Source organism: Melospiza georgiana, chromosome 1 (genome assembly GCF_028018845.1).
Source record: "Melospiza georgiana isolate bMelGeo1 chromosome 1, bMelGeo1.pri, whole genome shotgun sequence".
Lineage (NCBI taxonomy): Eukaryota > Metazoa > Chordata > Aves > Passeriformes > Passerellidae > Melospiza > Melospiza georgiana.
The window spans coordinates 35,697,537-35,720,925 of record NC_080430.1 but is presented as its reverse complement, the minus strand read 5'-3'; the positions used below and the strand labels follow the sequence as shown (position 1 = coordinate 35,720,925).

At 42.7% G+C, this 23,389-nt stretch overlaps 1 protein-coding gene across 2 annotated transcripts in view; it reads left to right on the top strand.

The window, feature by feature from the left end:
* Positions 1-17,065, top strand: part of COLQ (collagen like tail subunit of asymmetric acetylcholinesterase) — a 39,617-nt gene extending 22,552 nt beyond the window's left edge. For both annotated transcript variants that reach the window (XM_058032335.1, XM_058032324.1), the window contains 11 exons: positions 354-416; positions 1,321-1,347; positions 1,956-2,000; positions 2,701-2,736; positions 3,620-3,700; positions 6,652-6,748; positions 8,384-8,523; positions 11,234-11,353; positions 11,928-12,048; positions 14,899-15,001; positions 16,996-17,065. In XM_058032335.1, coding sequence (XP_057888318.1) covers positions 354-416; positions 1,321-1,347; positions 1,956-2,000; positions 2,701-2,736; positions 3,620-3,700; positions 6,652-6,748; positions 8,384-8,523; positions 11,234-11,353; positions 11,928-12,048; positions 14,899-15,001; positions 16,996-17,065 — 903 coding nt within the window. The remainder of the gene's footprint in view (positions 1-353; positions 417-1,320; positions 1,348-1,955; positions 2,001-2,700; positions 2,737-3,619; positions 3,701-6,651; positions 6,749-8,383; positions 8,524-11,233; positions 11,354-11,927; positions 12,049-14,898; positions 15,002-16,995) is intronic.
* The last annotated feature ends 6,324 nt before the right edge of the window (positions 17,066-23,389 follow it).

The window sequence follows — 23,389 nt, the reverse complement described above, 5'->3', positions numbered from 1 at the left end:
AAAATGCCTTTCTTTTCTGCAGCTCAGTAGAGGTGATGCTGGGTACAGACAATGCACTTTCATGCAGAAAAGGATGCACTGCTGAGGGTGCTTTGCTTGCATGGCCTTTAGTAACAGCTGGGAAAACTGAAGCAAAAGTTACCCACACAAGAAAATTCAAATAGAAGAGTAAGACAACATGTGAGGGCTCAGGCAGAATACAATTGCAATATAAACCCCTGTCCACAATGCTGCACCAAGGTCAGGCTTAACTATTTGACATAAAACCTACCTGAACCACTGAACTGTCAGACATTCAATCGTGACCTCATGGGAGAGCCTCATTCAATAACTCTCTTTATTGAACCCTTTAGGGTGAAAAGGGAGAGTTGGGTGTGATGGGATTGCCAGGTACAAGAGGACCAATGGGCTCCAAGGTTTGTTAAACAAACTGCATTTTCAGACATTGGTTTCTAACGCTCTGCTGACAGCTGCTTCCCTCATCAATTTTCTGGAAAGCATTTATCAAGATGTATGTGTCTAATACAGATAAAAAATATGTTCTACATCAAGCAAGGTTATGTTGTCTGTTTGGGCTTGGCTGTGTTTTTGGCTTTTCACAAAAATGCTTTGTTATAAATTTTTGTAGTTTATTTTAAAAGCAAGCTCAGATATAATTGTATCCCACTGGAAAAAATGGAGTTCTTTAGCATATCTGCAGCATTAAATCATGTCTGCAATGCTTTCCACCCACCTCATAAGACTGTGAAAATTCATTTTGGTCCCCTACTAGAACTAGACATATTACTGGCAGTTGGAATTAATTATGCAATTAGTTTATTCAAATAAAGGATTGGAAAGAAGAACTGAACACCTTTGTTTATTCCACGTTTCTTCAAGAGAAACTCAGTTTTATATTAATGATCACACTAGATTACTTAAGTATAACTTAAGTATGTTCCAGGGGGAAAAAATAACAAACAAGCAAAACAGAAGAGGAAGATTATTGTTAAAATTATTTCAGATTATTAATTGTATCTTCTAATGCTTTATTTACTCTCAGTTACAATTTATTTCACTTGTTTCAATTTCAAAGCACAATCAAAGCTGCTGGCTTTACCTGGCTTTTTCATAATGGCTTTTGGGCTGAGCTGTCTTGCCTTTAATTCATATTTCACAGTTCTGTTTCAGTGCTATTTTAGGAATATTCATTTGCCCTTATGCGTTGATGCAATTAATTCTTTGTGCTTCGTTCTTTTTCTTCACTTCAAAGTTTGAAAGTCCGGCTTCTTGGGTGATCTTGAAAGCGAGAAGCATTAAAATATCTATCATTCCCTTTAGGGTTTTCCTGGAACTAGAGGAGAAAAGGTCAGTGTGACAACAGCATAATGTATAATTTAACATTTGGAAACATATTTTTTTTTTAAAAATGCAACTGTAGAAAAGAAGTTGAATTTCGATGATGTCTAAAAGTCCCACTGAGAAATGAAAACATGTATTGAGAAGGAGCACAGTCTTGTGGCTTGGGCTGGGGTGCTGAAGAAGTGAATTTTACACCCTGTATCCTCATGAACAAGTTTCTACAGTGAAACTCACTACAGGTTCCCCATCTGCAGCATGAGTAAAATAATCCTTAATTGTTGGTCTGGTTTAGTTAGGTGACACACACTTTGGCACTGAGACATTTTGTACTCTAGGATCTTACAGTGGGATCTGAACTGGGGGAAAAAAAAATTGAAAGTATTATGTCCAGGAAAGCATATATTTAAAGTAATTATCTGGGGAGAATGACTCCCTTTTCCTACAGTCCTTAGCATTAATTGTGTTATGATATCAGTAATGAAGCATATCTCTCACTCTGAAGATATTACTGTACTCTGTTGACTTCAATAATGCATTGTATGGGAAAAAATATTTTTTGCTTCTTCATGAAATGGTAGTAATTGGTCTGTTGTTCTACTGTTATCTCTCTTCAGGGATCCAGAGGTGACAGAGGTGACAAAGGAGTCAAAGGAGACCCGGTAATTTTCTTTCCCTGATGGCCGTGAATGTGCATCTGAGGATCTGACAGGGAAAACCAGGAGGGGCATGAAGGAAAGGAGCCTGACAGCATCTTCCAGGGAGGGCAGGAGTGGTGAGGGAGAGCAGTGTTCCATCAGCTGGGAGGGCAGCGGGGCAGCTCCATGTCCCTGAGCCTCCAGCCCGGGGCACAGGGGGTTAATGAGTCACAGGAGGGTTTCCCTGGAGTCACGCAGCCCAGAACCACGGCAGCCCCCCAAAATGCTTTCAGCTGGTCGTACGGTAACACCAGGAGGAGAAGAGGGGGAGAGATTCATGCTTGGGGGTTCCTTTGGACTAAGAAAGGAAAAGTAAACTGCCTTTGGTGCAAATGCAGAAATGCCATTCCCAACGGCAGGCTTTGGGAGCTGTCCAGGTTGCAGAGCTGCCAGTAGACAAGAGAACAATCAGGATGATTTTGCTAGAGAAGCAGAAACTGGCAGCAGAGGATCAGACAGAGGAGTAATGGCACCATACAAGGAGCTTTATATTAAAATTTTGCTTATAAATCTGCACCTACTGCATTACCTGCAGTGCTGAGTCAGTGCAGGGTTTTTTAACTGATACCCACACATGACAATTGGTTTTTTCCTTCCAAGGAAGGTGCTGCTTTGTCAAAGATCACTACATATATTGTGATTATTTTTCTCCTTGACTTTGTAGGGAGAAATAGGCTTCCCTGGAATGCTGGGACAAAAAGTAAGTGTGTGTGATACATTGGGAGTTGTGTTAAATGCTGAGAAAAGCTCAATGAGTGGATTCAGGGACTTCCTGGATGGCATAACACATTGAAGGTCTTGCTTGACTCAGAGACCAACATTGCCTGGACTCATCACATTCTTTAGGCTTTTTAGCTTAAGAGATAACTCAGATTTAGCTCTTTGGTGCTGTTTCTCTTTCCCCCCCCCAGATTATTTCTTTAGTTATTATCTCACTCCTATTTAAATGCCCTAATTTCTAAAGTTTTATTCACTTGAAACTAGTAAATATTTCCTTCTTGATACTCTGAAATAAAATGGCATTACTATATATAGCAGTGATAAACCTGACAAATTTTTAATTCATCATTATTCTGTACTTGAAAAACAATCAAAATTCAGGTGCTGGCTTATGGAAAACTTCAAGGTGGTAATTTTAGTACATAATCTAACTATGCCTCTGAAATTAGAAAAGGAATTAATAGTTGCTTCTATAGAGATGAGAAGATGAGTGAATTTACCTTCCTTTCCCTGAGTATTTTCATCACATGTGCATCTTAACAGCAAAGCAAGACATTGCAAAGGGGTCAGAGAGCTTTCCCAGCCTTGACCTCTCCAAGTCTCTAAGTGCGTTCCTGATCTCATGTGGCCTCTTCCTTAGGAAAGGTATCTTTCAAGGGTATGTGGGTAAATTGTATGAGCTTCTTTTTACTTTTTGTTTGTTTTAAACTATTTTATTATAATTTTGGATTTCTAAGAAAGAAACAGCGCCAGCATTATCTAGAGGAATTGTGTGAATTACAGTCATGTGCATCTCCTGTCTTGCTCGAGGCAGGTAAAACCAGGTACTTAACTCCTTCTTCCTTCCCTCTGCACCCACCAAGGGAGAGATGGGCCCCAAGGGACAGTCTGGAGTACCAGGACACAGAGGACCTATAGGAAGACCTGGAAAACGAGGCAAACAAGTAGGACCATGGTGTTTCCTCTTCCTGTGACTCGCGGCATCTGTGTGACTGTGTGGTCTAAGCTCTTGTACCATGCACTGTGTTGCCCAGGGAGGGGAGAGAAGCCCTAGACCACCTCACAGGCATGCACAGGCTACACAGGAGTTAAAGCCTCAGCTTTTGGGCTGGAGTCTTGTCAGCAGCACTCAACTCCCTGCCCAGGCAGCATAGGAAAAGTTGGTTTTATACTGGATTGGTAATGAACTCATTTAACACAATTCGAGCAGATCTTGAAGGCTTCCTCTGAATCCTAAGCAACACCCACCCCCATCTCACAGAGAGAGCTCAAAATTATGCTAGCAGAGCTACATCTTCAGAGTTCCAACTGAATTGTAAAGGCTCGGAATTGTGTGTAAATTGGATACTGACTACACCAATGCTGCATTTCAGTAGTAGGGGCTTAGCTGGAAGTGGCTTATTTGCAGTCTTGTTATACCCAGCATGGCAAGGAGAGGCACATCCCTGCTTCACTGTTGCTCTGATGAGACCAGGTAATATCTGAAGCGGCAAGGTAGCCAGTGTGGGGCAAAAAGAAGAGCTAGGTGTTGGGGAGGAAGTAATAAATCCCCAAGTAAGGGAGGCATGAGCAATGTAAGTCTCCTAGATGACCCACAAGAAATGTTTTTCTGTCCTAGATTTGTCAGGTTTTAAAAGCTGTTGTGTGCTCTTTGCTGGGTTTGCTTTTTTTTTTTTTTTTTCTTGCTTTTTTTTTTTTTTTTTACCATTTATCTCTCCTACCTATGTGCTGTGGAATATCTTAGCATTGATTCAGTCTGAAAAAGGCTTTCCCTCTCTGTAACTGGTGAACTTATTTCCTTTCTTCTTTTTTGATCCTGTGAAAAAACCAGGGAGTGGCATTTTAAGGCTCTGTGAGTCTGGCTGCCACCGTCAAGTGCTCTAATGGTCTGGCTGTTTGTCCAGCTGAGGGGATAGTTTCCACCAGCATGGGGCCATTTCCTGTCTCTTGATCCAGCTGACATGCCTAGATAAAAGCAGCTAAATTAAGCAGGTGTCACTTCCACTTGCATTTCCAGATATGTCTTGATTAGCTCACTGACTTCTTCAAGTCTCCGTGCCCCTGGGACAGGCTCTTCCTGAATCATGGCCAGGAGCTGGGAGTCACAAGTCACAGCCTTACACAGCTGACGGAGACACAGCACCCAAAGCTTTATAACTTGGGAACTGACCCCAGGCAAACCCCAGTTTAGGGTTTCAGTCTTGACTAGGAGGAATGACTTAGGGCTTTGGGTAATGTTAGTTTGGAAGAAAGGGCATGAGCACAAATATTGTCAATGGGAAAATCTTCTCCCAATGCCATGGGCACGTGTGAAAGATAAACAAGGCAAAAACATTGAACATCAAGCCTTGCCATTATTATTTAATCCATCAGTGCTAAGCAGGAGGGCATTAAGCAATCATCCCTCCAAGCAGGGGATGCAGAAAACAGCTTGTTTTCAGTCAGTACACATCCGACTGGCACCGCCTTGCCTCTGTCAAATTGCTGCTGTGTGGGGGAAGGAGATTTCCCACAGACTTCTTTGGGGCTACAAAATCCTGGTCTGCTAGTTCTGTGTTGCATAATGTAAGAAGTAATTAGAGATCAGCATCACTGACATTCACATAAATCCTGAAATATTTTTATGGCTCAGAGCTTACCTAATAGGATTAAACAAAGCAAATATTCAATTAGTTCTTTATAGGCCATGGCAAAATCAGCCTTCCTCTGCTGAAATGGTGCAAGCGACATTCAAACATATCCATGGGATGTAACATATCCTATAGCTACAATTATTTCAGCATATATTAATATATATGCTTTGCTACTCTTAAATTAGACATGCAGCCATTCATTGTATGATTCTGAATGCACATTAACCTGGAATTACACCATCTTCAAGGAAATAATCTCCTTTGTCATTAAAAGAAAGTTTACAGAGTGCACATCATTTTTATTATCCCAAATAATGTTTACTGTTACATTAAAATCAAGTCAGATATCTAAACTTTAGGCTATGTAATACACTTCTGAAATATAAAGCTGAGAAGTCCAAGCCTTGGAAAGTATATGAGCAGGAAGATAAATATAGTTATTTTTAATAAGTGTCACCATATTAAATTCAGGAGCAAAAAATGAGAAGGTGCCAAACAGTTCTAGGCTGAAACTTCCAAATGCCTTAGGGTATGTCTGCACAAACAAGCTCCCATGAGGCAAATTAGGGCTGATTTTTGAGAATATTAGCTATTGTGTGTGCAAGCCCCTCTCCCACAGGTAATTTTGCAGCATTTGCTACTGCTGCCGGAGGGACACCATTTCTCAGCATGAGGTTGATAAACATTAAGTTGCACTTGTAAGGCCAAGCCCTGGCTTGGCTTGTGATGATTTGCTATCCTAGCCATACCCATGGTGAAAGTCGAGGAGATACAGGAATCCAGGCACCTCAAACATTCTGAAAATAGTGTGAGTGTCAAAGTCATCAGTGAGCTTCTGAAAGGCTGCACCCTAAGACTGGGAAATGTCACTGTGGAAGCCCTTGGCAATTCCTCAGTGATTTTCCCCTTTCTTTCTCAGTGGCACTTGCTTCTAGAGAGTTACAGGGGTTAAACAGGCATTCTTAAAGAAAGGCTATCAAATGATTGAAGTCAGAGCAGGGTGATTGCTGACTCCTCCCAGGGCAGATCCCTGTGACCATTCCCATTTGGGAGCAGAAGTCCTGCCTGGGCATGCCCTTTTGTCTCCATGTAGGAGAGGAGAGCCCTTGTTGCCCGGGGTGGTGTCCATGAAGTTCATGTTTCTTCTGGCAAATCTTTTGGCTTTCTTAAATGGGAAGCCAGTGCTGGCTCGTTACTGATGTTTGTTTGTTTTGTTTGTTGCTAATAGCTTAGCCAAGACATGGATGTCACTTCTCTTCCAGGGACTCAAGGGGGACATTGGACCCGCGGGTGTCATGGGCCCACCTGGCAGGCCTGGCCCTGTTGGCCAGCCAGGCCCCCCTGGGCCCTCAGGACTAGGTAAGCCAAAAATGAGGTAAGCCAAAAACACTCCCCAGGAGTGTCCCTGCTCCCCAGCCCCTCCTGACTCATCAGGCACACATAGACCCCTCTGCACAAAGGCTTTGTTTGCTTCTCCATCCATGGCAAGGAGAGGATTTCTCCTGGAGGCAGGTCATGCCATCCTTGTCCATTATTTTAAAACCCACTTTATGGCTTCTGATGTTTCAGATAAAACCAAAACTGAATCCTATGTGGTCCCTGAGGGATTTTTGTAGATGGGGATGATGAAAAGCCATCTGGCAGCCTTGGAGAGACTAGGTAATCTCCATCATCAAAGGTCTGCCTCTCCAGATATCCTGGCTTGCAATGAAAAACTGTGATTTCTAATCAGACAGGACAGGCTCACCCTGTGCAGCTCTGCAAAGGAAAAATAGATGAGATTCAAGTTACAGTGTCATTAAGGAAATAAGGGAAGAGAATGGAAAGAGATAGAAGTCAGGGGAAAAAGAGAGCAGTGGAGAAAATCTCTATATAATTAAATGCTTGAGACCTATGCTCACTGCAATTGTGCAAATGTATAAATTATGAGAAAAACCTTGTAATAACATAATTGTGCATCCTCAGAGCTGTGCATACATATGAACCCTGGTCAGCTTTTGGGTCCAAAATGGACAGGAAGGACAATACATGACCCACAACGCACGGTGTCCCCTTCCATTTTGCTTTCCCTTTTCCTTCCCTTGCTTGCATTAGTGGACAGGAGGTCTCTTCTTGTGGTGATGTGGAAATGAGACATCTGTGAAGCTGAGCACAGCTTCAGAATCTTCACATATCTCACAGCTCCCATTAAGAAGCATCTTTGCTTGAGTAAATTAGCTGGAAGCTTTCAGAAGGCAGAATTTTCACCGTGCTGATGGGAAGGCAGCCAGGACCTTGAGATTACTTTTTCAAGGCTTTATTCCATCCACAGAAAGTTTATGTGTCAGGGTTATTAATCTTTTTCCTCCAGAATATAAATTTTGATCCTAAAAGACATTTCTCTAATGATGCAACTGCTTGCAGTATGACCACATTGGCTTTTAATCTAAATCTGCAGAGCAGTGCATCCTTGCCAAAGTTTGAAAGTCAAAAAGCAGTATTTTTTTTATTAATGTTTAATTAAAACATTTAAAAGCTCCTGTATTTTTAGTTGGGTTTTTGCTGTATAGAAACCTGTGAAACAGCATTGCTCAAGTGGTTGTACAAAGGCCCAAGTCCAATCTGTTGTGGACTTATACAGAGACTAACTCTACAAAATTTGGTGTGTAGGCGCTGTAGAGTGATATGTGTGTTCATCCTCTCCTGAATTTCTGTAGCTTCAAACAGGCTGACACTTATTCTAAGCAAATGGTCTCTCTCTTCCTCTGTAAAACTGGTAGAAAAATTCAGAAGGTGATCTGAAATAATATGACTGTGGTAAAAAACTGGCATCTTTCTCCTGAAGTACTGGAATTAGTGCCTCCCTTCAGTTCCCAGTGGAATTGGTGGGAGCTGTGCCTGTCTGAAGACTTGGGTAAATGCATATATCCACCTGACCTGTACTTTTCCCCCTAAGGCTGTGTGTGTGGTGTGTAGTAACCTCATAACAAGGCAAGCTGGTCCTCTGCTTCCTAGGACAATTTGCAATAGGACCAAAGGGAGAAAGAGGACTTCCAGGGCCTCCAGGGAGATGTCTCTGCAGAACCCCACAGCAAATGAGTAACCCATCGTATGAGCAATCTGTGTTTGGACACAGCTACCCCAAGGTTCCCGCGGTAAGCAGCTTTTCTGGGAGGGGATGTGAGCAGTTCTGAAGTGCTTTTGTTACGAGAGGTGTTGTACTCACTAATACTTTTTGTTTATAGGAGCAATGTGTGATTTCTGGTACCCAAAACCTCTGAAATTCAGTCTTGTAACTTGTTGTGTGATTGATATGCTGAAATGCAGCTGTTCCAAAACATCAGTAAGGTAGCATATATTTGGAAATGTTTTTCAAGCCTAGGAGTGCTCTCTTTCATCTACTACTGTACACATGTAATCTGTCCTTTTTATTTCATTAAATCAGAATGCATTTCAGACTGGTCAGTGAAGTAAGCATACCTTTCTGGTTTGTTTGGGGCTTTTTTAAGACAGTGATTTCAGAATTGAATTTTGGGATCAAGCGTTTCACATATGCAATCGAGCTTTCTCCCAGAGCACAGATCCTCAATAACAGGAGTTTCCACAAACTGTGAGAATCAGGTGTCTGGGCTCCAGTCTGCAGACATACACATTATATGGCTGATTTCCATCTCTAGCCTTGAAAGCATTTTTACGAGCAAATTGGACAAAATACTTTAAAGGACAAGGCATTGATGAAATGTGACCAAGTAATTTTTTATCACTGATTTTTTTGGGCTTTGTAACTACTGTTTATGTCCTTCTCCTTCTGCTGGGCCCCGCCTCATTAATCTGTGCAGTGCAGCACTCAGTCAGTGATGAAGATGCTCCCTTGGTGCTGTGTGCCAGCACAGCTCAGCCACTCCCCCCATGCAAGTGGAAATGGTGTGGTGTCTGCTTGTCTCTGAATGCCAATGAGCAGCAGTTGGCTTTGTCAAAGCCCCACCTGTCACAGTGTCAGAAAGCTGTCACAGTGTGTGGAAGGGACACACTCACAGCACCGTTAAACTGGGCCATTGAGTTCAGCCTTTTGCACAAGTGGGTTTCAGGTCCTGGCAGCTGTGCCAGCTGCTCCTTCATCCCTGGCTGTGCTGTATTAGAAAAAATCCTCCTGTTGTTTTGAAAACATAATGGTGAGAGATGAATGTGCTGAAATAAAGGTGCATATCACACCACACTGTGCGAAAAAACCCCACCATGTACTTTGCAGCCTGGAGAACTCATAGGAGAAGCTTTAAGGCTCTCAATATAATGTAGAGGTCTCATCACCCTCCTTTGCCATCAGGCACAGTTTCCTATCTTAAAAGATAGGATATTAAAAGATAGTAATGATAGTAATAGATCTTAAAGATAGTAATGAGAGTGTAAACATGTAAAATACCATACCCTATCACTATGAGCCCCCAGGTGCCATTTTGTTGCCAGGAATGTGGGAAGGCAAAAAGACAAGGCTTAACTCTGGAAAGAAGCACTTCCAGAGCAGCATCACCTGTTTTCCTGCCTGCTCCTTTTGTTTTACTCCCTTGAGAGTAAAGAACACTTTAACTTAAACCAAAGCTTAAACATCACTATTGTTTATTCTGTCCAGATCCCCATGTAGCAGCTTTGAAGCCTGTCTTAGGCCACTTGAAAGCTCTTGTCAGGATTCTATAGCTGCACATGGAAAGGACCCAGAGGTGGTGCTCTGTGCCCTGGGGTTTGCCAAAGCAGCACAACCTGAGTGCCACCACCCACGCACCCAGCAGCTCCTCCAGAGGAGGGCAGAGGCTGGGAAACAAAGTGCTGGTTTTCTGTCATTGGCTTAGATTCATTCCATTTTTTAAAATCTTGGGCAATTTTAAAGGCTAATATCTGTAATGGTTTGAGACAGCATAATTTTGTTATTGATTTCAAGAGAAATTTGAGCTCTGGGGATGAGCTCCAATTACAGAATCAGTTCTGTGCTGGCTTCCTATTTATTTGCTTCCATTCATTCAAGCTGAAGGCATTTTATTCAATGATTCTTTAATGAAATTGGCCTTCTTCCAAGGTTATGGGAATGTTCTGCTATTTAAAAATTTCAAGATAACTTGTTTTTTAAAGAGCCAATTCTGTTTATGTTGGTGAGAATCAGAGTCAGATCTAAAACTATTTTGCCCAGAAACACTCTATTTGCTTTTTCTTAATTTAAAAATGGCTTGAATCTTACAAAAATTAAATTGATTAAGCTGTTGAAGGAAGAGATTATTTTCTAATGCTGTTTACATCCAATTTCAGTGATTGAGACATTAAAGAAATGGGTAAGAGAGCAGCTTGTCCTAATTTTTCCATTTTGAACTATATTTTTTTTTGCAGTATGATTGGATACTTGGCGTCAGACCATAGTATATGCATATAAAGAAACAGGCATTTTACTGTCAGTTAAATCTAAAGAAATAACAAAGAGGTAAAAGTTAAGTGAAGGTTGTATTAAGCCATGCATTATTTATTTTGTAGCCACAAACATGCCTAAAAAGTTATAGTCAATCCACAAAAAGGACTTATGCCCATTTGGATTTTGCAGTTGCTTCAGCATCAAGCCATTTGAGTATCATGAAGTTCTTCTCAGCAGTGATTGTGCACTACTATTTGTATGATTTTTACCTGAAGATGTGCATTTCAAAATAGGGGCCCGGGAAAGACCATTCCATTGCTGTAGGTTCTCACCTCTTCTCTTTCTGAAAACAACTAAACCGCTTTCCTGTATATTATTTACCTATTTGAAGATACATATGCCAAACTAGATTCTGTGATAATCCAAAGAACTTCTTGAGAAGGTTGCCAATCACCTCTTTTTCTGTGTCCCAGATTTTTGTGGTGAACAATCAAGAAGAATTGGATCGGTTAAACACCGAGAACGCATTAGCATTTAGAAGAGATCAGAGATCTTTGTATTTCAAAGATACCTTTGGATGGCTCCCAGTCCAGGTAAAAATATGACTGTGGTCTCAGAAAACCCGTGAGTGTATGTTTCATTTGGAATACAGAACGTACTTCTGTACTTAAGGTGTCATACCAAAGCAGTTAAGCAAACGGGGAAAAGCTCATTTTTGAACACTGCCACAACTCTACATAATTCTGTGAATTTTATTCTCAGGAGTCTTAATTACTTAGGAATTAACTCAGCAGTGTTGCAGGTTATGCTAACCTTCCTCTGAACCACTGGTGAACAAACTGGAGCAGAGTTCAGGGAATTGTGGTGGTAAAAAGAGTTTTTATTTAATACAAAATAAGGCAAAACTCACCAGGGTACAGATTTGCAGAACTAAAACCCTGCAAACCAAATTCACATATTTCCTTTTTGCTTCAAGGAGCTGAGTCCTGCTGAAATTAGCAACAGCATCCTTCTTGTGTCTGCTGGACTTTGGATCAGATTCTGTATAAACTTTCTAACCAACAAATAACAAGCCATAAAACCTGGCCCCTAGAGCCCTTCTCCTCTGCTTGCTAGCCAGGCTGCTGCTGGTGTGGTTCAGTAACCCCTGTGTGTTTTCCTGGCCAGCTCTCCCCTCTGTACCCCATGGATTTCCGCCTGGAGGAGGGGGGCACCTGTGGAGATGGCATCGTGCAGGATGGGGAGGAGTGCGACGACGGCAACGCGGTGGTGACCGATGACTGCATAAGTGAGTTACAGCACAGCAGGAGGGGCTTCCTCCTGCCAGGAAGGTGCATCAGTTGTACCACAGGGTACATTGCTTATGTCTGGGAGAGCTTGTGTGGTTTGTGGATCAAGGGCGGGCCTGGGGAAAGGGAGGCACGATGGCCACAGGGTGAAAACTGAGGCGTCCATGCATGTGGATGGCACACACCACACAGGAGAGAGGTGACATCAAGACTTCTCTAACATCCTTGCTGAGTCAGAAACTCTGCATGTTGAGGGCCATGCAGCAGCTGGGTTACACACACACACCTTTCCTGGGGGCTGCCAGCTCTCTCTAAAAGCTGTAGCACACCTTTGCAGTGCAGCACAGCCCTTGGGATAGACACTGTTTCTTATGATATAATAGGTCCTCAGTCCAGAAACACTACTTTGGATTTTGTTATTCACTTGCATAGTGAAGGTGTCAGCCCACTACCTTCACTATCAGATTTATATAACATTTAATGCATGTTGTTCTGCTTCAGAGCAAATTTGGGAGACAATCCCCAAAGGGGCTCCGGTAGGAAAATTCAATCCGACCCTCCCGTCAACAGGTCTGGGAGAAAATACCTCCTTGGAGAAAAGTGGATAAAAACTGTTTATTAAGCAAAAAAACCTAAACAATATTAACCAATAAAACCCCTTGCCGCTCCAAAAGAGATGACAAACTGAGAAAACCCCGTCCCCAGGTTGCAGCTGAGTCTCTGGTCTCTGCACTCAGTCTCTGATCAGTCCCTCCGGTGTTGGAAATGTCGCAGGCCAGGCCCGGCCCAGTGGGCCACAGCTGCAGCTGCCGGTGCTCTCCTGGGTGTTCAGGCCAGAGCAGGTTTCAAGAGGTCTGAAGAAAAGGGATAAAAACCACAGTCCAGGAAACTTCTTTCCCTCAGCTAGCTAAAAACTAACTAAAGACAAAAAAAAGAGCTCCATCCTCCTGTCTGTCCATCCGCAGACAACACAGTCAGGAGCAGGAATGTGGAGAAGTGAGTGCAGTGTCTGATAACAAACTGCTGCTTCTTCTCTGTCCCCTTCACTCTCTGGAACAAGGCTTAAAGGTGCAATACTTATTATTCAGCATAACAGAACGAGACGATTGGGGATAAAAGCATCATATAGTCAACCCAGGACACATGTCTACTCCATCCTCCTTCCATTTTGCTGATTGTGGATAGCAAAGAGCATATAAGTGCATACAAAGAGCATATAAGCATTTGAGCAACTGTGGTAACCTTCACTTCCCCCTCTCTCAGTTACTTTTACATCTTGAATCCTTCCCCAGAGCACAGCTCTACACCATCTCTACATAGTAGGTTTGGTGCTGTGTTGTTCCCAGCAAAGGGGTGCTTCTTCACACTTCAGAACAGTATTATGCAACACTGAAAGATGCAATTTTTCATTTATATATGACTCACTGACTTTGAAAATGGAGTGTGTGCAACCATGCCCTGTGCAAGTTTCTCCATCCAGCTGTCCATCACCACCCTTCCCCTTATGACTTAGGAATCCCCACCAACTTCTCAATGACAACAGGAAAGAGATTTCAAAGGCAATTCCATCTCAACAGGTCTAGGGAGACACATAAATAAAAGCCCCTCTAAGCTTGCCTGACTGCAGAGTACTCCAGAGAGACAGCAGACAACATCTCTCCTGTTTCCAGACATGAGGAAACGATTAAATTAGAACTTGCAATCAGACGTGGGGAACAACCATGTGGCAAGATAGTGTTCATTAATCCTAGTGCCTGCAAAATTGTGCACTCTGCGTCTGAGGGCACATCGTGCTCTCTGTGCTATGCATTGGGCAAAGCCTCAATGGAGGCCTTGCAGTAGAGATTTCTGACACTGATCTGACCCATCCTTGAGTTATTTGGAAATGAGCACACTGTCGTCATCCTTCTCCTGTAAGTGAACCAAAAGGAAAAGGCTAGATGAATGTTAAATGGATTTTATTGTAAAAAAGGCTTGTTGGTCTAAGAAGCATCAATTTCTGACAAACACATCCTTGATGCAATTAATTAATCATTTCTATTTGTAAATAACCCACTTTAGCCTCTTAAAAACTCCCTGTTCCTGAGTGTCTGTTTAATCCTTTGCTTGATACCAATGGATTCTCCCAGAAAGTGTCAAAGGGATTTTAACTAAATTAATTTGTTCATATTAGAAAGTCATTCGCAATATGCTGAAGATATCAAAATCAAAGTCCAATTGCTAAAATGGCAAACTAACCCACAAATTACTGCAGCCTACGTGCCAGTCACCATGAAAAAATGTGACAAATCCCACTCACTCTCAAGTCAGTAAGAGTCAGCAGTGGGAAAGACACGATTTTGGCAACATTTATATATTTTATTTCTTTATAGACAGGCTGCATAATTTTGTTCATATGTGGAAACACAACAAACACAGATATTGCTCAGAATTGGATAAAGGTCTAGGTTGAGAATTCCAAACCAGTTAACCACCTAAGATTATTTTTTTGAGATTGTGACTTCCCCAAATAATTTTATGTTAACTGTATTTTATGTTTTCCTTAAATTGTTTTGATGGTAATTATCTATGGCAATAATAAGTTTCAAATAAATGCTGTTGTAATTACTGATTCTGTAGTAATTATTTTTAGCATTTATCCATTCTTTCCCTTCATCACAGAAATCAGCTGATGAAAGTATATTCTTTGTAGTGAAGAGTACTGCTCCTCCTAAGAGAGTCCTTACAGAATGCCTTCCTCAAAATATCTCACTTTATACTAACCCTTAAAAACCTAGTCCCAGTCACTTCACCTGTTTCTTTGACACGTGAAGTGCCTGGAAAGTGTTTATTTCTTTATTTTTCACTAGGGTGCCGCCGTGCTTACTGCGGAGATGGCTACAAGCACGAGGGGGTTGAAGACTGTGATGGGATGGATTTTGGATACTTGACATGTAGAACATACCTTCCTGGGTATGTAAGAGGAGGTCTTCACTTGGGTTTGGTGGGGTGTTTTTGGTTTGATTATGGAGGGCGGTTTTGCGCGTGCTTTTCCTTTCTTTTTTCTCTTTTCCAGCTTTAAAACAGAGGAGTTTCACCCACTTTAACCTTGTTCCACTGGGACCACTGCAAGTAGCAGGGAAGAAAGTGTCTGCCAAATTATTTCTGTATATCATTGACTTTAAGGGCTAAATCTCATTTCACAGTAAGAAGTACGTGCCTCTTACTGTACAAAACAAATGAAGTTCACACAGACCTATGTTTGCCCATTTCTTGCCAAAATTTCCTTATCTGGTCACATTAATGTCCAGCCATAACATAAGGATAGTAGGAAAGATCATGACAAGATGATCACACTGAAGGAAAAAAAAAACCCCACAATATCCAAACCACAGACTTGTACCAACCTCCTGCTGCCCTTCCCATTAACGGGTACTCTGGGGGTGTATTTGCTTTGAATCAAGCAGTCATCTGTCAGCTTTTCCAAAGTGCAGGAAATTCATTCACCAGCAGATGCAAAGCCATGCATCTGTGTAGCAAAGTCCTTCATTTAAAACATCTGCTTATTGTTGACTTGCCTTCTCTGCCTTTGTTTAGGCAGCTTCCTCTGGTCAGGGTTTTGCCTCCAACAGCAGCACCTCTGTTTAGCTGTCAGGTATTGTTACTGGCTAACAGGAAACATTTAATTTGCAAATTAAATTATGTGCAGAGCCCTCATCATTCAGGGAACAATAATGTGCTAATTGACAGGAATAAGAAACCACAGGATGTCTTTGTAAATCTAGTGCTGTGCTAATCCTTCCACTGTAATTGTTGGAGCACTTTTGGTATAAGAGGTTACTAAAATTCAGGCCAGTCAACCTGACAAAACTGAAACATTTTGCAGAGGCATCTTCAGACAGTGTGGAGTTGTTCTCTATTGTGAAAACTCTTCCCTTTGAAGAGTCTGAAAATTTGGTGCCCAACATAGCACCACAAAAGCTTGAGGAAAACTTTATATATTTCACTTTGCTTGTATATTCAAGTTGTGGAAGAGAAACTGAGATTTCTTTTTTTTTTTTTTTTTTTGTGGTAGTCTGCAAATTATCTGCCAAACCAAAGAAAAAGCTGTGAATCATGAGCAAGTGGGCTGAGTATGTGAGTGTTACACTCCCATGGGAGTTTTACCCTGAAGTAACCTTTCCTCCAAGAGCTCTGCTGCAACTGATTTTCCCATTTTTTCCAGCCCACAGATCCCTCCTTCTGTTTCACACACCTTCTCCAGATCTGATGTTAGTCTGAGAATGTGGGTTATCCTAGGACGTAGTTTTAAAGCTGCATAGCTTGACATTGTGGATCTGTTATTCACTTAGACATTCCAGCAATAAAAACTCATTTCAATTCTTATTAACAGTTCTGGTCAGGTCTTTAGTAAGTAGAGTCACTGCTCAGTTTAAGTCAGTAGAAAGAGAAAATCTCTGTTTCTCTTTATTTTGCAAGGACTCTTCAAATTACTCTTTTAATAATTATTTCTAATGTGGGAATGTGTCACTCTCATTATTTCAAGTACATGGAAAAGAAGTTAAAGGACAGGCACAGTCATGCCTGCTGAAGCTATTGGGAGTAGCTGGAAAAACACTCAACTCAGAGCCTCAGATATTTTGTTCCACAGCTCCCGTGGGTGAGCACGAGGCCTTTTGCATCCACCCCCATGAAATGCTCCAGTCCTGATGCCAACAGGGATTTTATTTTTTTAATTGACATTACTGGGAGTAAAGTCTTCACTCATAGTTTCTCCTGGACGCCTGTTTTGCTGACAGAGGAGTACACAGTCGAGCCCTGATAAAAATTGCCCTCCTATTTAGTTTCCCATATGCTGCTGCGTATGCATATTCCAAGGTTCTACACTCCTACAGAGAGTTACAACCAGGAGCCATGTAAGTGAACCATACCATGTTTTGAAACTGAGATATTCTCTTTTATTCCAGGTCTTACGGGAAACTGCGCTGCACTCCTTACTGCTACATTGACTCCACACAGTGCCGGTACTTCACCTGAGGGAGCAGAGGTGGGCAGCATCCCCCGCCTAGGGGTGCTAGGTGCTACACTATCACCTATCCAAGAAGGACTGGGACAAAAAAAACTCCCACCCACCTCTGGGAAAACAAGCAAAGACACATCATGCTGCTGATGGCCATTCTGAGATTTTTTTTTTCAATATAGATTTGTCAGATAGGGAAAAATAGGACCACTGCATCCTGTCTTAATAGAGAAATAAATGTCAAGCTATGTGTGCCAGTGAGACTTCCATGCAGCTGTGGATGGCTCTCCATCACAAAAGCAACATTAAACTACTGGAAGCTGAGTTTCATTAACCAGGAATGCCATGTAACAATTACCTCGACTTAGCACTGTTAAACCAAATGTAATCTCTTCAGGGGTTTTGTCTTTAACCCTTCTCTGCATAAACACAAAGCATATCTTGGATGCGGTGTTTAGAGGAACTTTCTCTTTCAATACAATGTGAACTTAGCAAATGTTGCATCCACTAGAGATGACTTCAGCAACTCTAAGGTTACCAATGCTCCTTCATTGGTCAAAGGAGTTGAAGTTCTTTCAGAATCAGCAAATCAGTCAAATAAGCTGGTTAACATCACCTTCAGGCGAAGGCACTGTCTGTGTGTGTCCGTGCACTACAAGCAGTCACAGGAGACTGGCAAAACACACCACAAAAGGACAAACTGGACAAAAAAACTGTGAAATAGCCAAGAAGTTCTCTCCCAGGAGAAAATCAGACAAGGAGGGAAGATAAAGAAGGAACATATTTCTGTATTTTTCTCCTCTGTGCTGAGCTGACTGGGCTCTGCCTGACCCCAAGGGGCCGGGATAGCATCAGTTCCCTGCCCACGGCCATGTACACATTGCCTTCTCTCTGGTGTCCACACTGGAAGGTCTTGGCATTTGCAACCCCTTGTCCACCCAGCCATCACCACTCAATTCCCAGTTATCCCCTGTGCTCCCTCCCCCTGTGCCACTGGCTGTTGCCTCAGTGTGTGTGCTCACTTTTGTATTGCTGTAAGTCAGACTGCAGAGTAGCACGTCCATGGATACTGTGCAATGTACACGTGGGTTTTCGTTTTTTGGGAAGGTCTCTCAACTATATCAGCTCTGGTTGGAGTCAGGGTAATTATATACTTATTTATTAGCAAGTAGTAAACAGCAAATTTCACATTTCATATTAAATGTCACGTGACAAAGAGTCTATAACAGAAAATGAAACCGAGAATGTGCAGAATTCAGGACTAAAAGCCTTAAAATTAGGCATTATTTTCATACAAGCCACTCTTTCCTGCTTTGTGGTAAATGTTGTACAGGACTGTGTGAAATGTGTGAGTTATCTGTGCCAGTGACAGCACAGCAACAGCTGCAGCGACACTGGCACATCTGCAGAATTTAAATAAAGGTGGATCTTGTGTTATAATGATAATGCATTACAGCAATTAAGAAACACATGCAACTTTTACCACCTGCCTAGAAGACTTTAACTATGCATGTATTAAGTGATATTGGAAATCACCAATTAGCAACAAAACAAGAAAGAAAATTTGTGTACTCTTCATGATTATCACTCACCTGGGCTATTTATGTTGCTATGAAGCCAAGTCACCAGCATTTGTAGCCCAGTTCAACAGTTTAATTTTTTTTTTTTTCTTCTTAACTGAGGTCTTAATAAAAGGTCCAGGAACCACTGGGACAAGAAAATTGCCACAAACTCTGGAAATCAGGGCACTAGCACAGCTGCCTTTTTAATTTCCTGTGCTAGAGCAAGCAGCAGGTTCCAGCAGCATCACACCACAAGGAGCAAGTTATGGTTGTTGGGAGGCTGTCGAGGACAAACACACTCCCAGCAGCACATCCCTCTGGGTGAAACCCTGGCAGAATCTGCTGGTGTTGCCATCCTGGGAAGGAGGCACTCCATCTGAACTGCTCACCTTCTCCAAGGAGCTAATCTCAACCCCCCAAAAGGCTGGAGTCTCTGAGAAGTTGGTCATTCCAGTGGCCTTTTGCCTTCAGTTTTCAGTTGGATCGTTTTTCATTAAAAGCTCCTACCTCCAAGGGACATTGAAATAACAAAGCTATGTGCATGGATCATAGAAAATGTGAACAGGAGATGTGGTCACCCAGGTAAAATACTGTGCTGCTTATGTTCAGAAAGAGGCTATCAGCTTGGTCAGTCTGGGAACGCTTGCACAGCATGGATTTTAAATGGACAAAGCAATGTGAAATATAAGAAAACATTAAAAAGTTTCATACTACCATTACTGTCTTGCTCCCCTCAGAATATAAAGCATGAGAAAGACATAAAGTATATATGATTTAACATGCTGCAAAATAAATCCTTTGCCCTCATTACTGACATACCTGATTTATCATCAATTGGGTATTCTTCAGCTGGGTGATGCCTGGTCTGCTGCAAATTGTCTTCCCTCCTTCTCTGAGTTTGGGAACTTATAACATTGTGCCAAGACTGGTTCAAAAGTTAATTGGAACATTTCAGTTCATTGGACTTTTGTAGCAGCATACACTTTTGGGAGAATTTTCTAATGATTAGTATGCAACTCTAGGCAAGTACAAAGCATTATGCCATGCACTGTATTAATGTATACCAAAAAATCTGGCTTGCACTTAATATGTGATTAAATATATGTAATTGCCTACTGCATATATTAGCAGCTCATGTCAATAAATCATGCTACCTTAGTTCCCCTATGTCCTTACTTTCACTTATTTAATTTTGGGTTTAACAGCATGGTTTTAAAGTATAATTACCTAGTTTAAGATGCTGAGGAGGGAAAAAACACCTCTTTTCCCCTGTCTGCTGCCTCTCCCTGCCTGCCGTAGGATCTGGTTCTGTGTGGGCACAGTGACAGTGCATCCAGTACTGTGACAGTGGGCACAGCCTGGGAGTGTGACTGTGCATCCCTGCTCCTGGGCTTGCCACTGCCTCATCCCCAAACTGACCCCTGCAAAACTCCATGGGCAGAGCAGCTCCACTTCCACTGATTTCTGATTGGAATCTGTAATGTACTTGGTTTAATAAGGCTTTGGGCTGTGTTTTGGGGGATTATCTGCAATGCTACCAGATAATGTATTTACTGGCTGCTTTGCAACTCTCTATCAGAGGCTGAGCTGTGAAACAGAGAGCAGCAGCCTCGGGTGCTGGTGGACAATGGGAATGGTGCTGTTGGCATCCAGGATTTGGGCATTCCTGGAAACTGGCACCCAGGCGTTGGGAAGAGGATCCTGCCTTGCAGCCTGGGAGTCTGTGGTCCCAAGGCTTTTGTGTATAACAGGGAGTTCCAGAGGAGGGCAGTCCTTGCTGTCCCCAGGGGAAAAGGAAGTGTATGGACAGACAGAGAATAAGTGAGTCTACTTTCTGCCTGTTCTTTCTAAAAACTCAGCTTCTGTGACACTCATCTCTCTGGCACCCAAATGCTTACGTCATTTGTCATTTCTCCCTTCCCTTCAAATTGCTCAAAATCATAGCTGTCAAGTCTGACCTTGCCCATAAATCTGGCCATGTACCTCATCTCCTTATTTCTTTCTTCTTATTTCCTCTAGAGACACCGAAGTTCATATCCTTTGTAGCCTCCTGAAAACTCTGCAATGCCCTTGCTGCTCTGCTGGGTTTCATCAGCTTCTCTTTCAGTCTCACACACCATCCCTTTTCTAACATCATCTGCTTGTGACAGCCCTGCCATATGTCACAGCAAAGCCCCTTGGTCATGGTCCTTACCTTCTAAAAATTGTAGGATGCATTTCCCACTTCAGCCCCAACCATTTGTACAAGGAGAGAGGGGATTGGTGCTTATCCTTAAACTGCAGGTCTCCAAGAACTGTCCTTGAGCACCACCTGTTTATGAGGAATAACAGTATTAAGTCCCCAAATAGCTGCACTGGGGACAATTCAATACACTTGGCTGCCACACACAATCAGGAGATGTATTTTAAAACGATGACCAAAATAAACCCAAGAGAAGGAAATCGGTGCTGTGCTGTGGTTCTTTGCTGATATTTAAGTCTATCACGCACAATGCTGCAAAGAGATGTTTAAAGAGCTGTTGGAAAATTGGCATTTTAATTCACAAAAGGTGAAGCAATGAGAGCACTTTCTAAAACACTTTCAAGTTCTTTCTCTGGTAGCTTTTGCCTAAGGAGATGGAAATGGCAAAGCAAGGGTCCCTTCCCAGGAAACCATTCCCTTGCAAGGAAAGGACAGAATAATGGGTTATTGAACTCTGCCACAGACAGCACAAGGTACTGGAAAAAGGACAGACAACAGGTGAATGCAAAATTTAGATGAGGAATTTGGATCAGAGTAACTGATGCTTATTAATCTGCTGAGAGACCATACAACTTGTAGACCATTAGAGAAACGTCAGGCCTTAACCCAAGAGAGAAAAGGAACAAAGCCTAAGCAAATGAGCCATTTGTGTCTTTAATGAACATAGTCAGTGAAAAACCCCCACAAAATTAATATGTCCAGTTCCATGCCCTGCAGTGTGCTCTATGCAGAAAGCTGGTGTCACTCCAGGGCCAAAAAGACCAGAGCAAAGCCTGGGCACATGCTTTCATTGCATCAGTAATTACTGGGGCACTTCGGAGGATGGCCCTGAACCAGACCAGCCAGGGAAGGCTGCATTTGAAAGGATGGCCAGGCCAAATTATATTAGAGGAGTGTACTCCTGATGGAAATTACATTAGTGGCTACTTCCCTCTCTCCGTCCCTGGAAAAATCTTGGCACTTAAAAGGCACTGAGTTATAGCCCTGGCCTTTTACAGCTTTTAATTCACTCTGACAGTTTCCCTGAGCATCTGAGGGAGGGTCCAGTTTGGATACATAATCCTCTCCAGTGACAGAGAAGAGGGTTTAAGCAGACATATTTTGCTGCACCCTTCCCACGCACTACTGAGCAAGCAGCCCTCCTGCATGGAGTGCTGCTCAGGATTTTCTTTGGAAAGGAGTGGGAAGGAGAATGACAGAGCTGAACCCCTCAAAGTCTCTGACAGCAAAGCCAAGGGATGCAGCAGGGCATTGCAGGGAGCAGGAGGCACCCTGGCCATGGTGGGGGTCTGGGAAGGGGCCTCATGCTGCCACATGTGCTCCAGAGCATCTCCTGCTCTCCAGGAAAAGCTGCCTGCAGTGCTGTCCCCAGGCTAATGCTGCTGGTGGTACCTCCTGCAGTACACAGGCAAGCACAAAGCACTCCCTGAGCTGTTCTGCAGGTGCAGCTGGGAGCCTGCCTGGCTGGTCTGTGCTAACACAAACAGACATTCAGCAGAGCAGGAATCTGAGTAAATGGCACAATAAATCAGCCAGGAGGAAGAGGAGGTAACATTAACTTACTCACACAGCAGCATGTTTAATATATTTAGCAACTTGGCAACTGATCACCCACTCTTAGCCGGTCTAAAGTGTCACCATTCAAGGAGGGAATAAACTGACATCAGCATTAAATTCAAGCCCATGGCAAGGTGTCTTTGACCCGTGTGCCAGGTGTGGAGGAAGCTTTCAGAATTCATCTTGAAGAGCAGTCAGAGCCCTGTCAGGGTCTGTAGCATCCTAAGTAGGGTAAACAGGGGGTGGTGTTGATGGTTATTCACTGTCACCCTCCTGGGAGGAAGGGACACCTCCTTTCTTGGGGATTTCCCAGTGAGCCGCCTCAGAGTGCTGACTTACACCGTGGAAATGCAGGCATGTATTACCTTACTTTCCTTTGCCCTCCTAACCAGAACGCCCTCATTTTAATGGAGCAATGAGAGAATTGCTTGAGAACCCCATCTGTTCCCTAAACCCTTTGTGGGATCCCAGAAACTCTTTAGTGACTAACTTTGTTTGGAAGAGAAGAGCTACCATTGCTGCCTGCCTTGCTCATTTCAATCAGCCCCATGGAACTCATTGTGCATGAGTTGGGAGAGGCTGTGCTGAGCCAGTCAGACATTTGGGGCAGGTTATATTTGGTGCTTCCTATGCCTTCCTCGCTGAGGTTATTTGATGGACAAATGGGGATATAGAGGAGCCTGGCAACCCTGATGCTTCCCAGCAATGTAAATTTATTTTACACATTTCCGCTGGCTTTGACATTTTACCTGCCTGGCACTATTACTGCTCTGAGGACAGGATGTACCAGGGAAGAGAGCATTGAGGACTGCTCAGGTTTTGAGTTGTTAGCAGATTTAAAGGGGAGGATGACTGATGGGAGGTGAGAAAGAGAAGAGTTCAGGCAACTGAACTGGACAGAACTGGCTGGCTGAAATGTGTGTATTATGGGCCAGGATCTACAGGGGGTTGCGACATCAAATGAAATGCTGGGTGTAAAC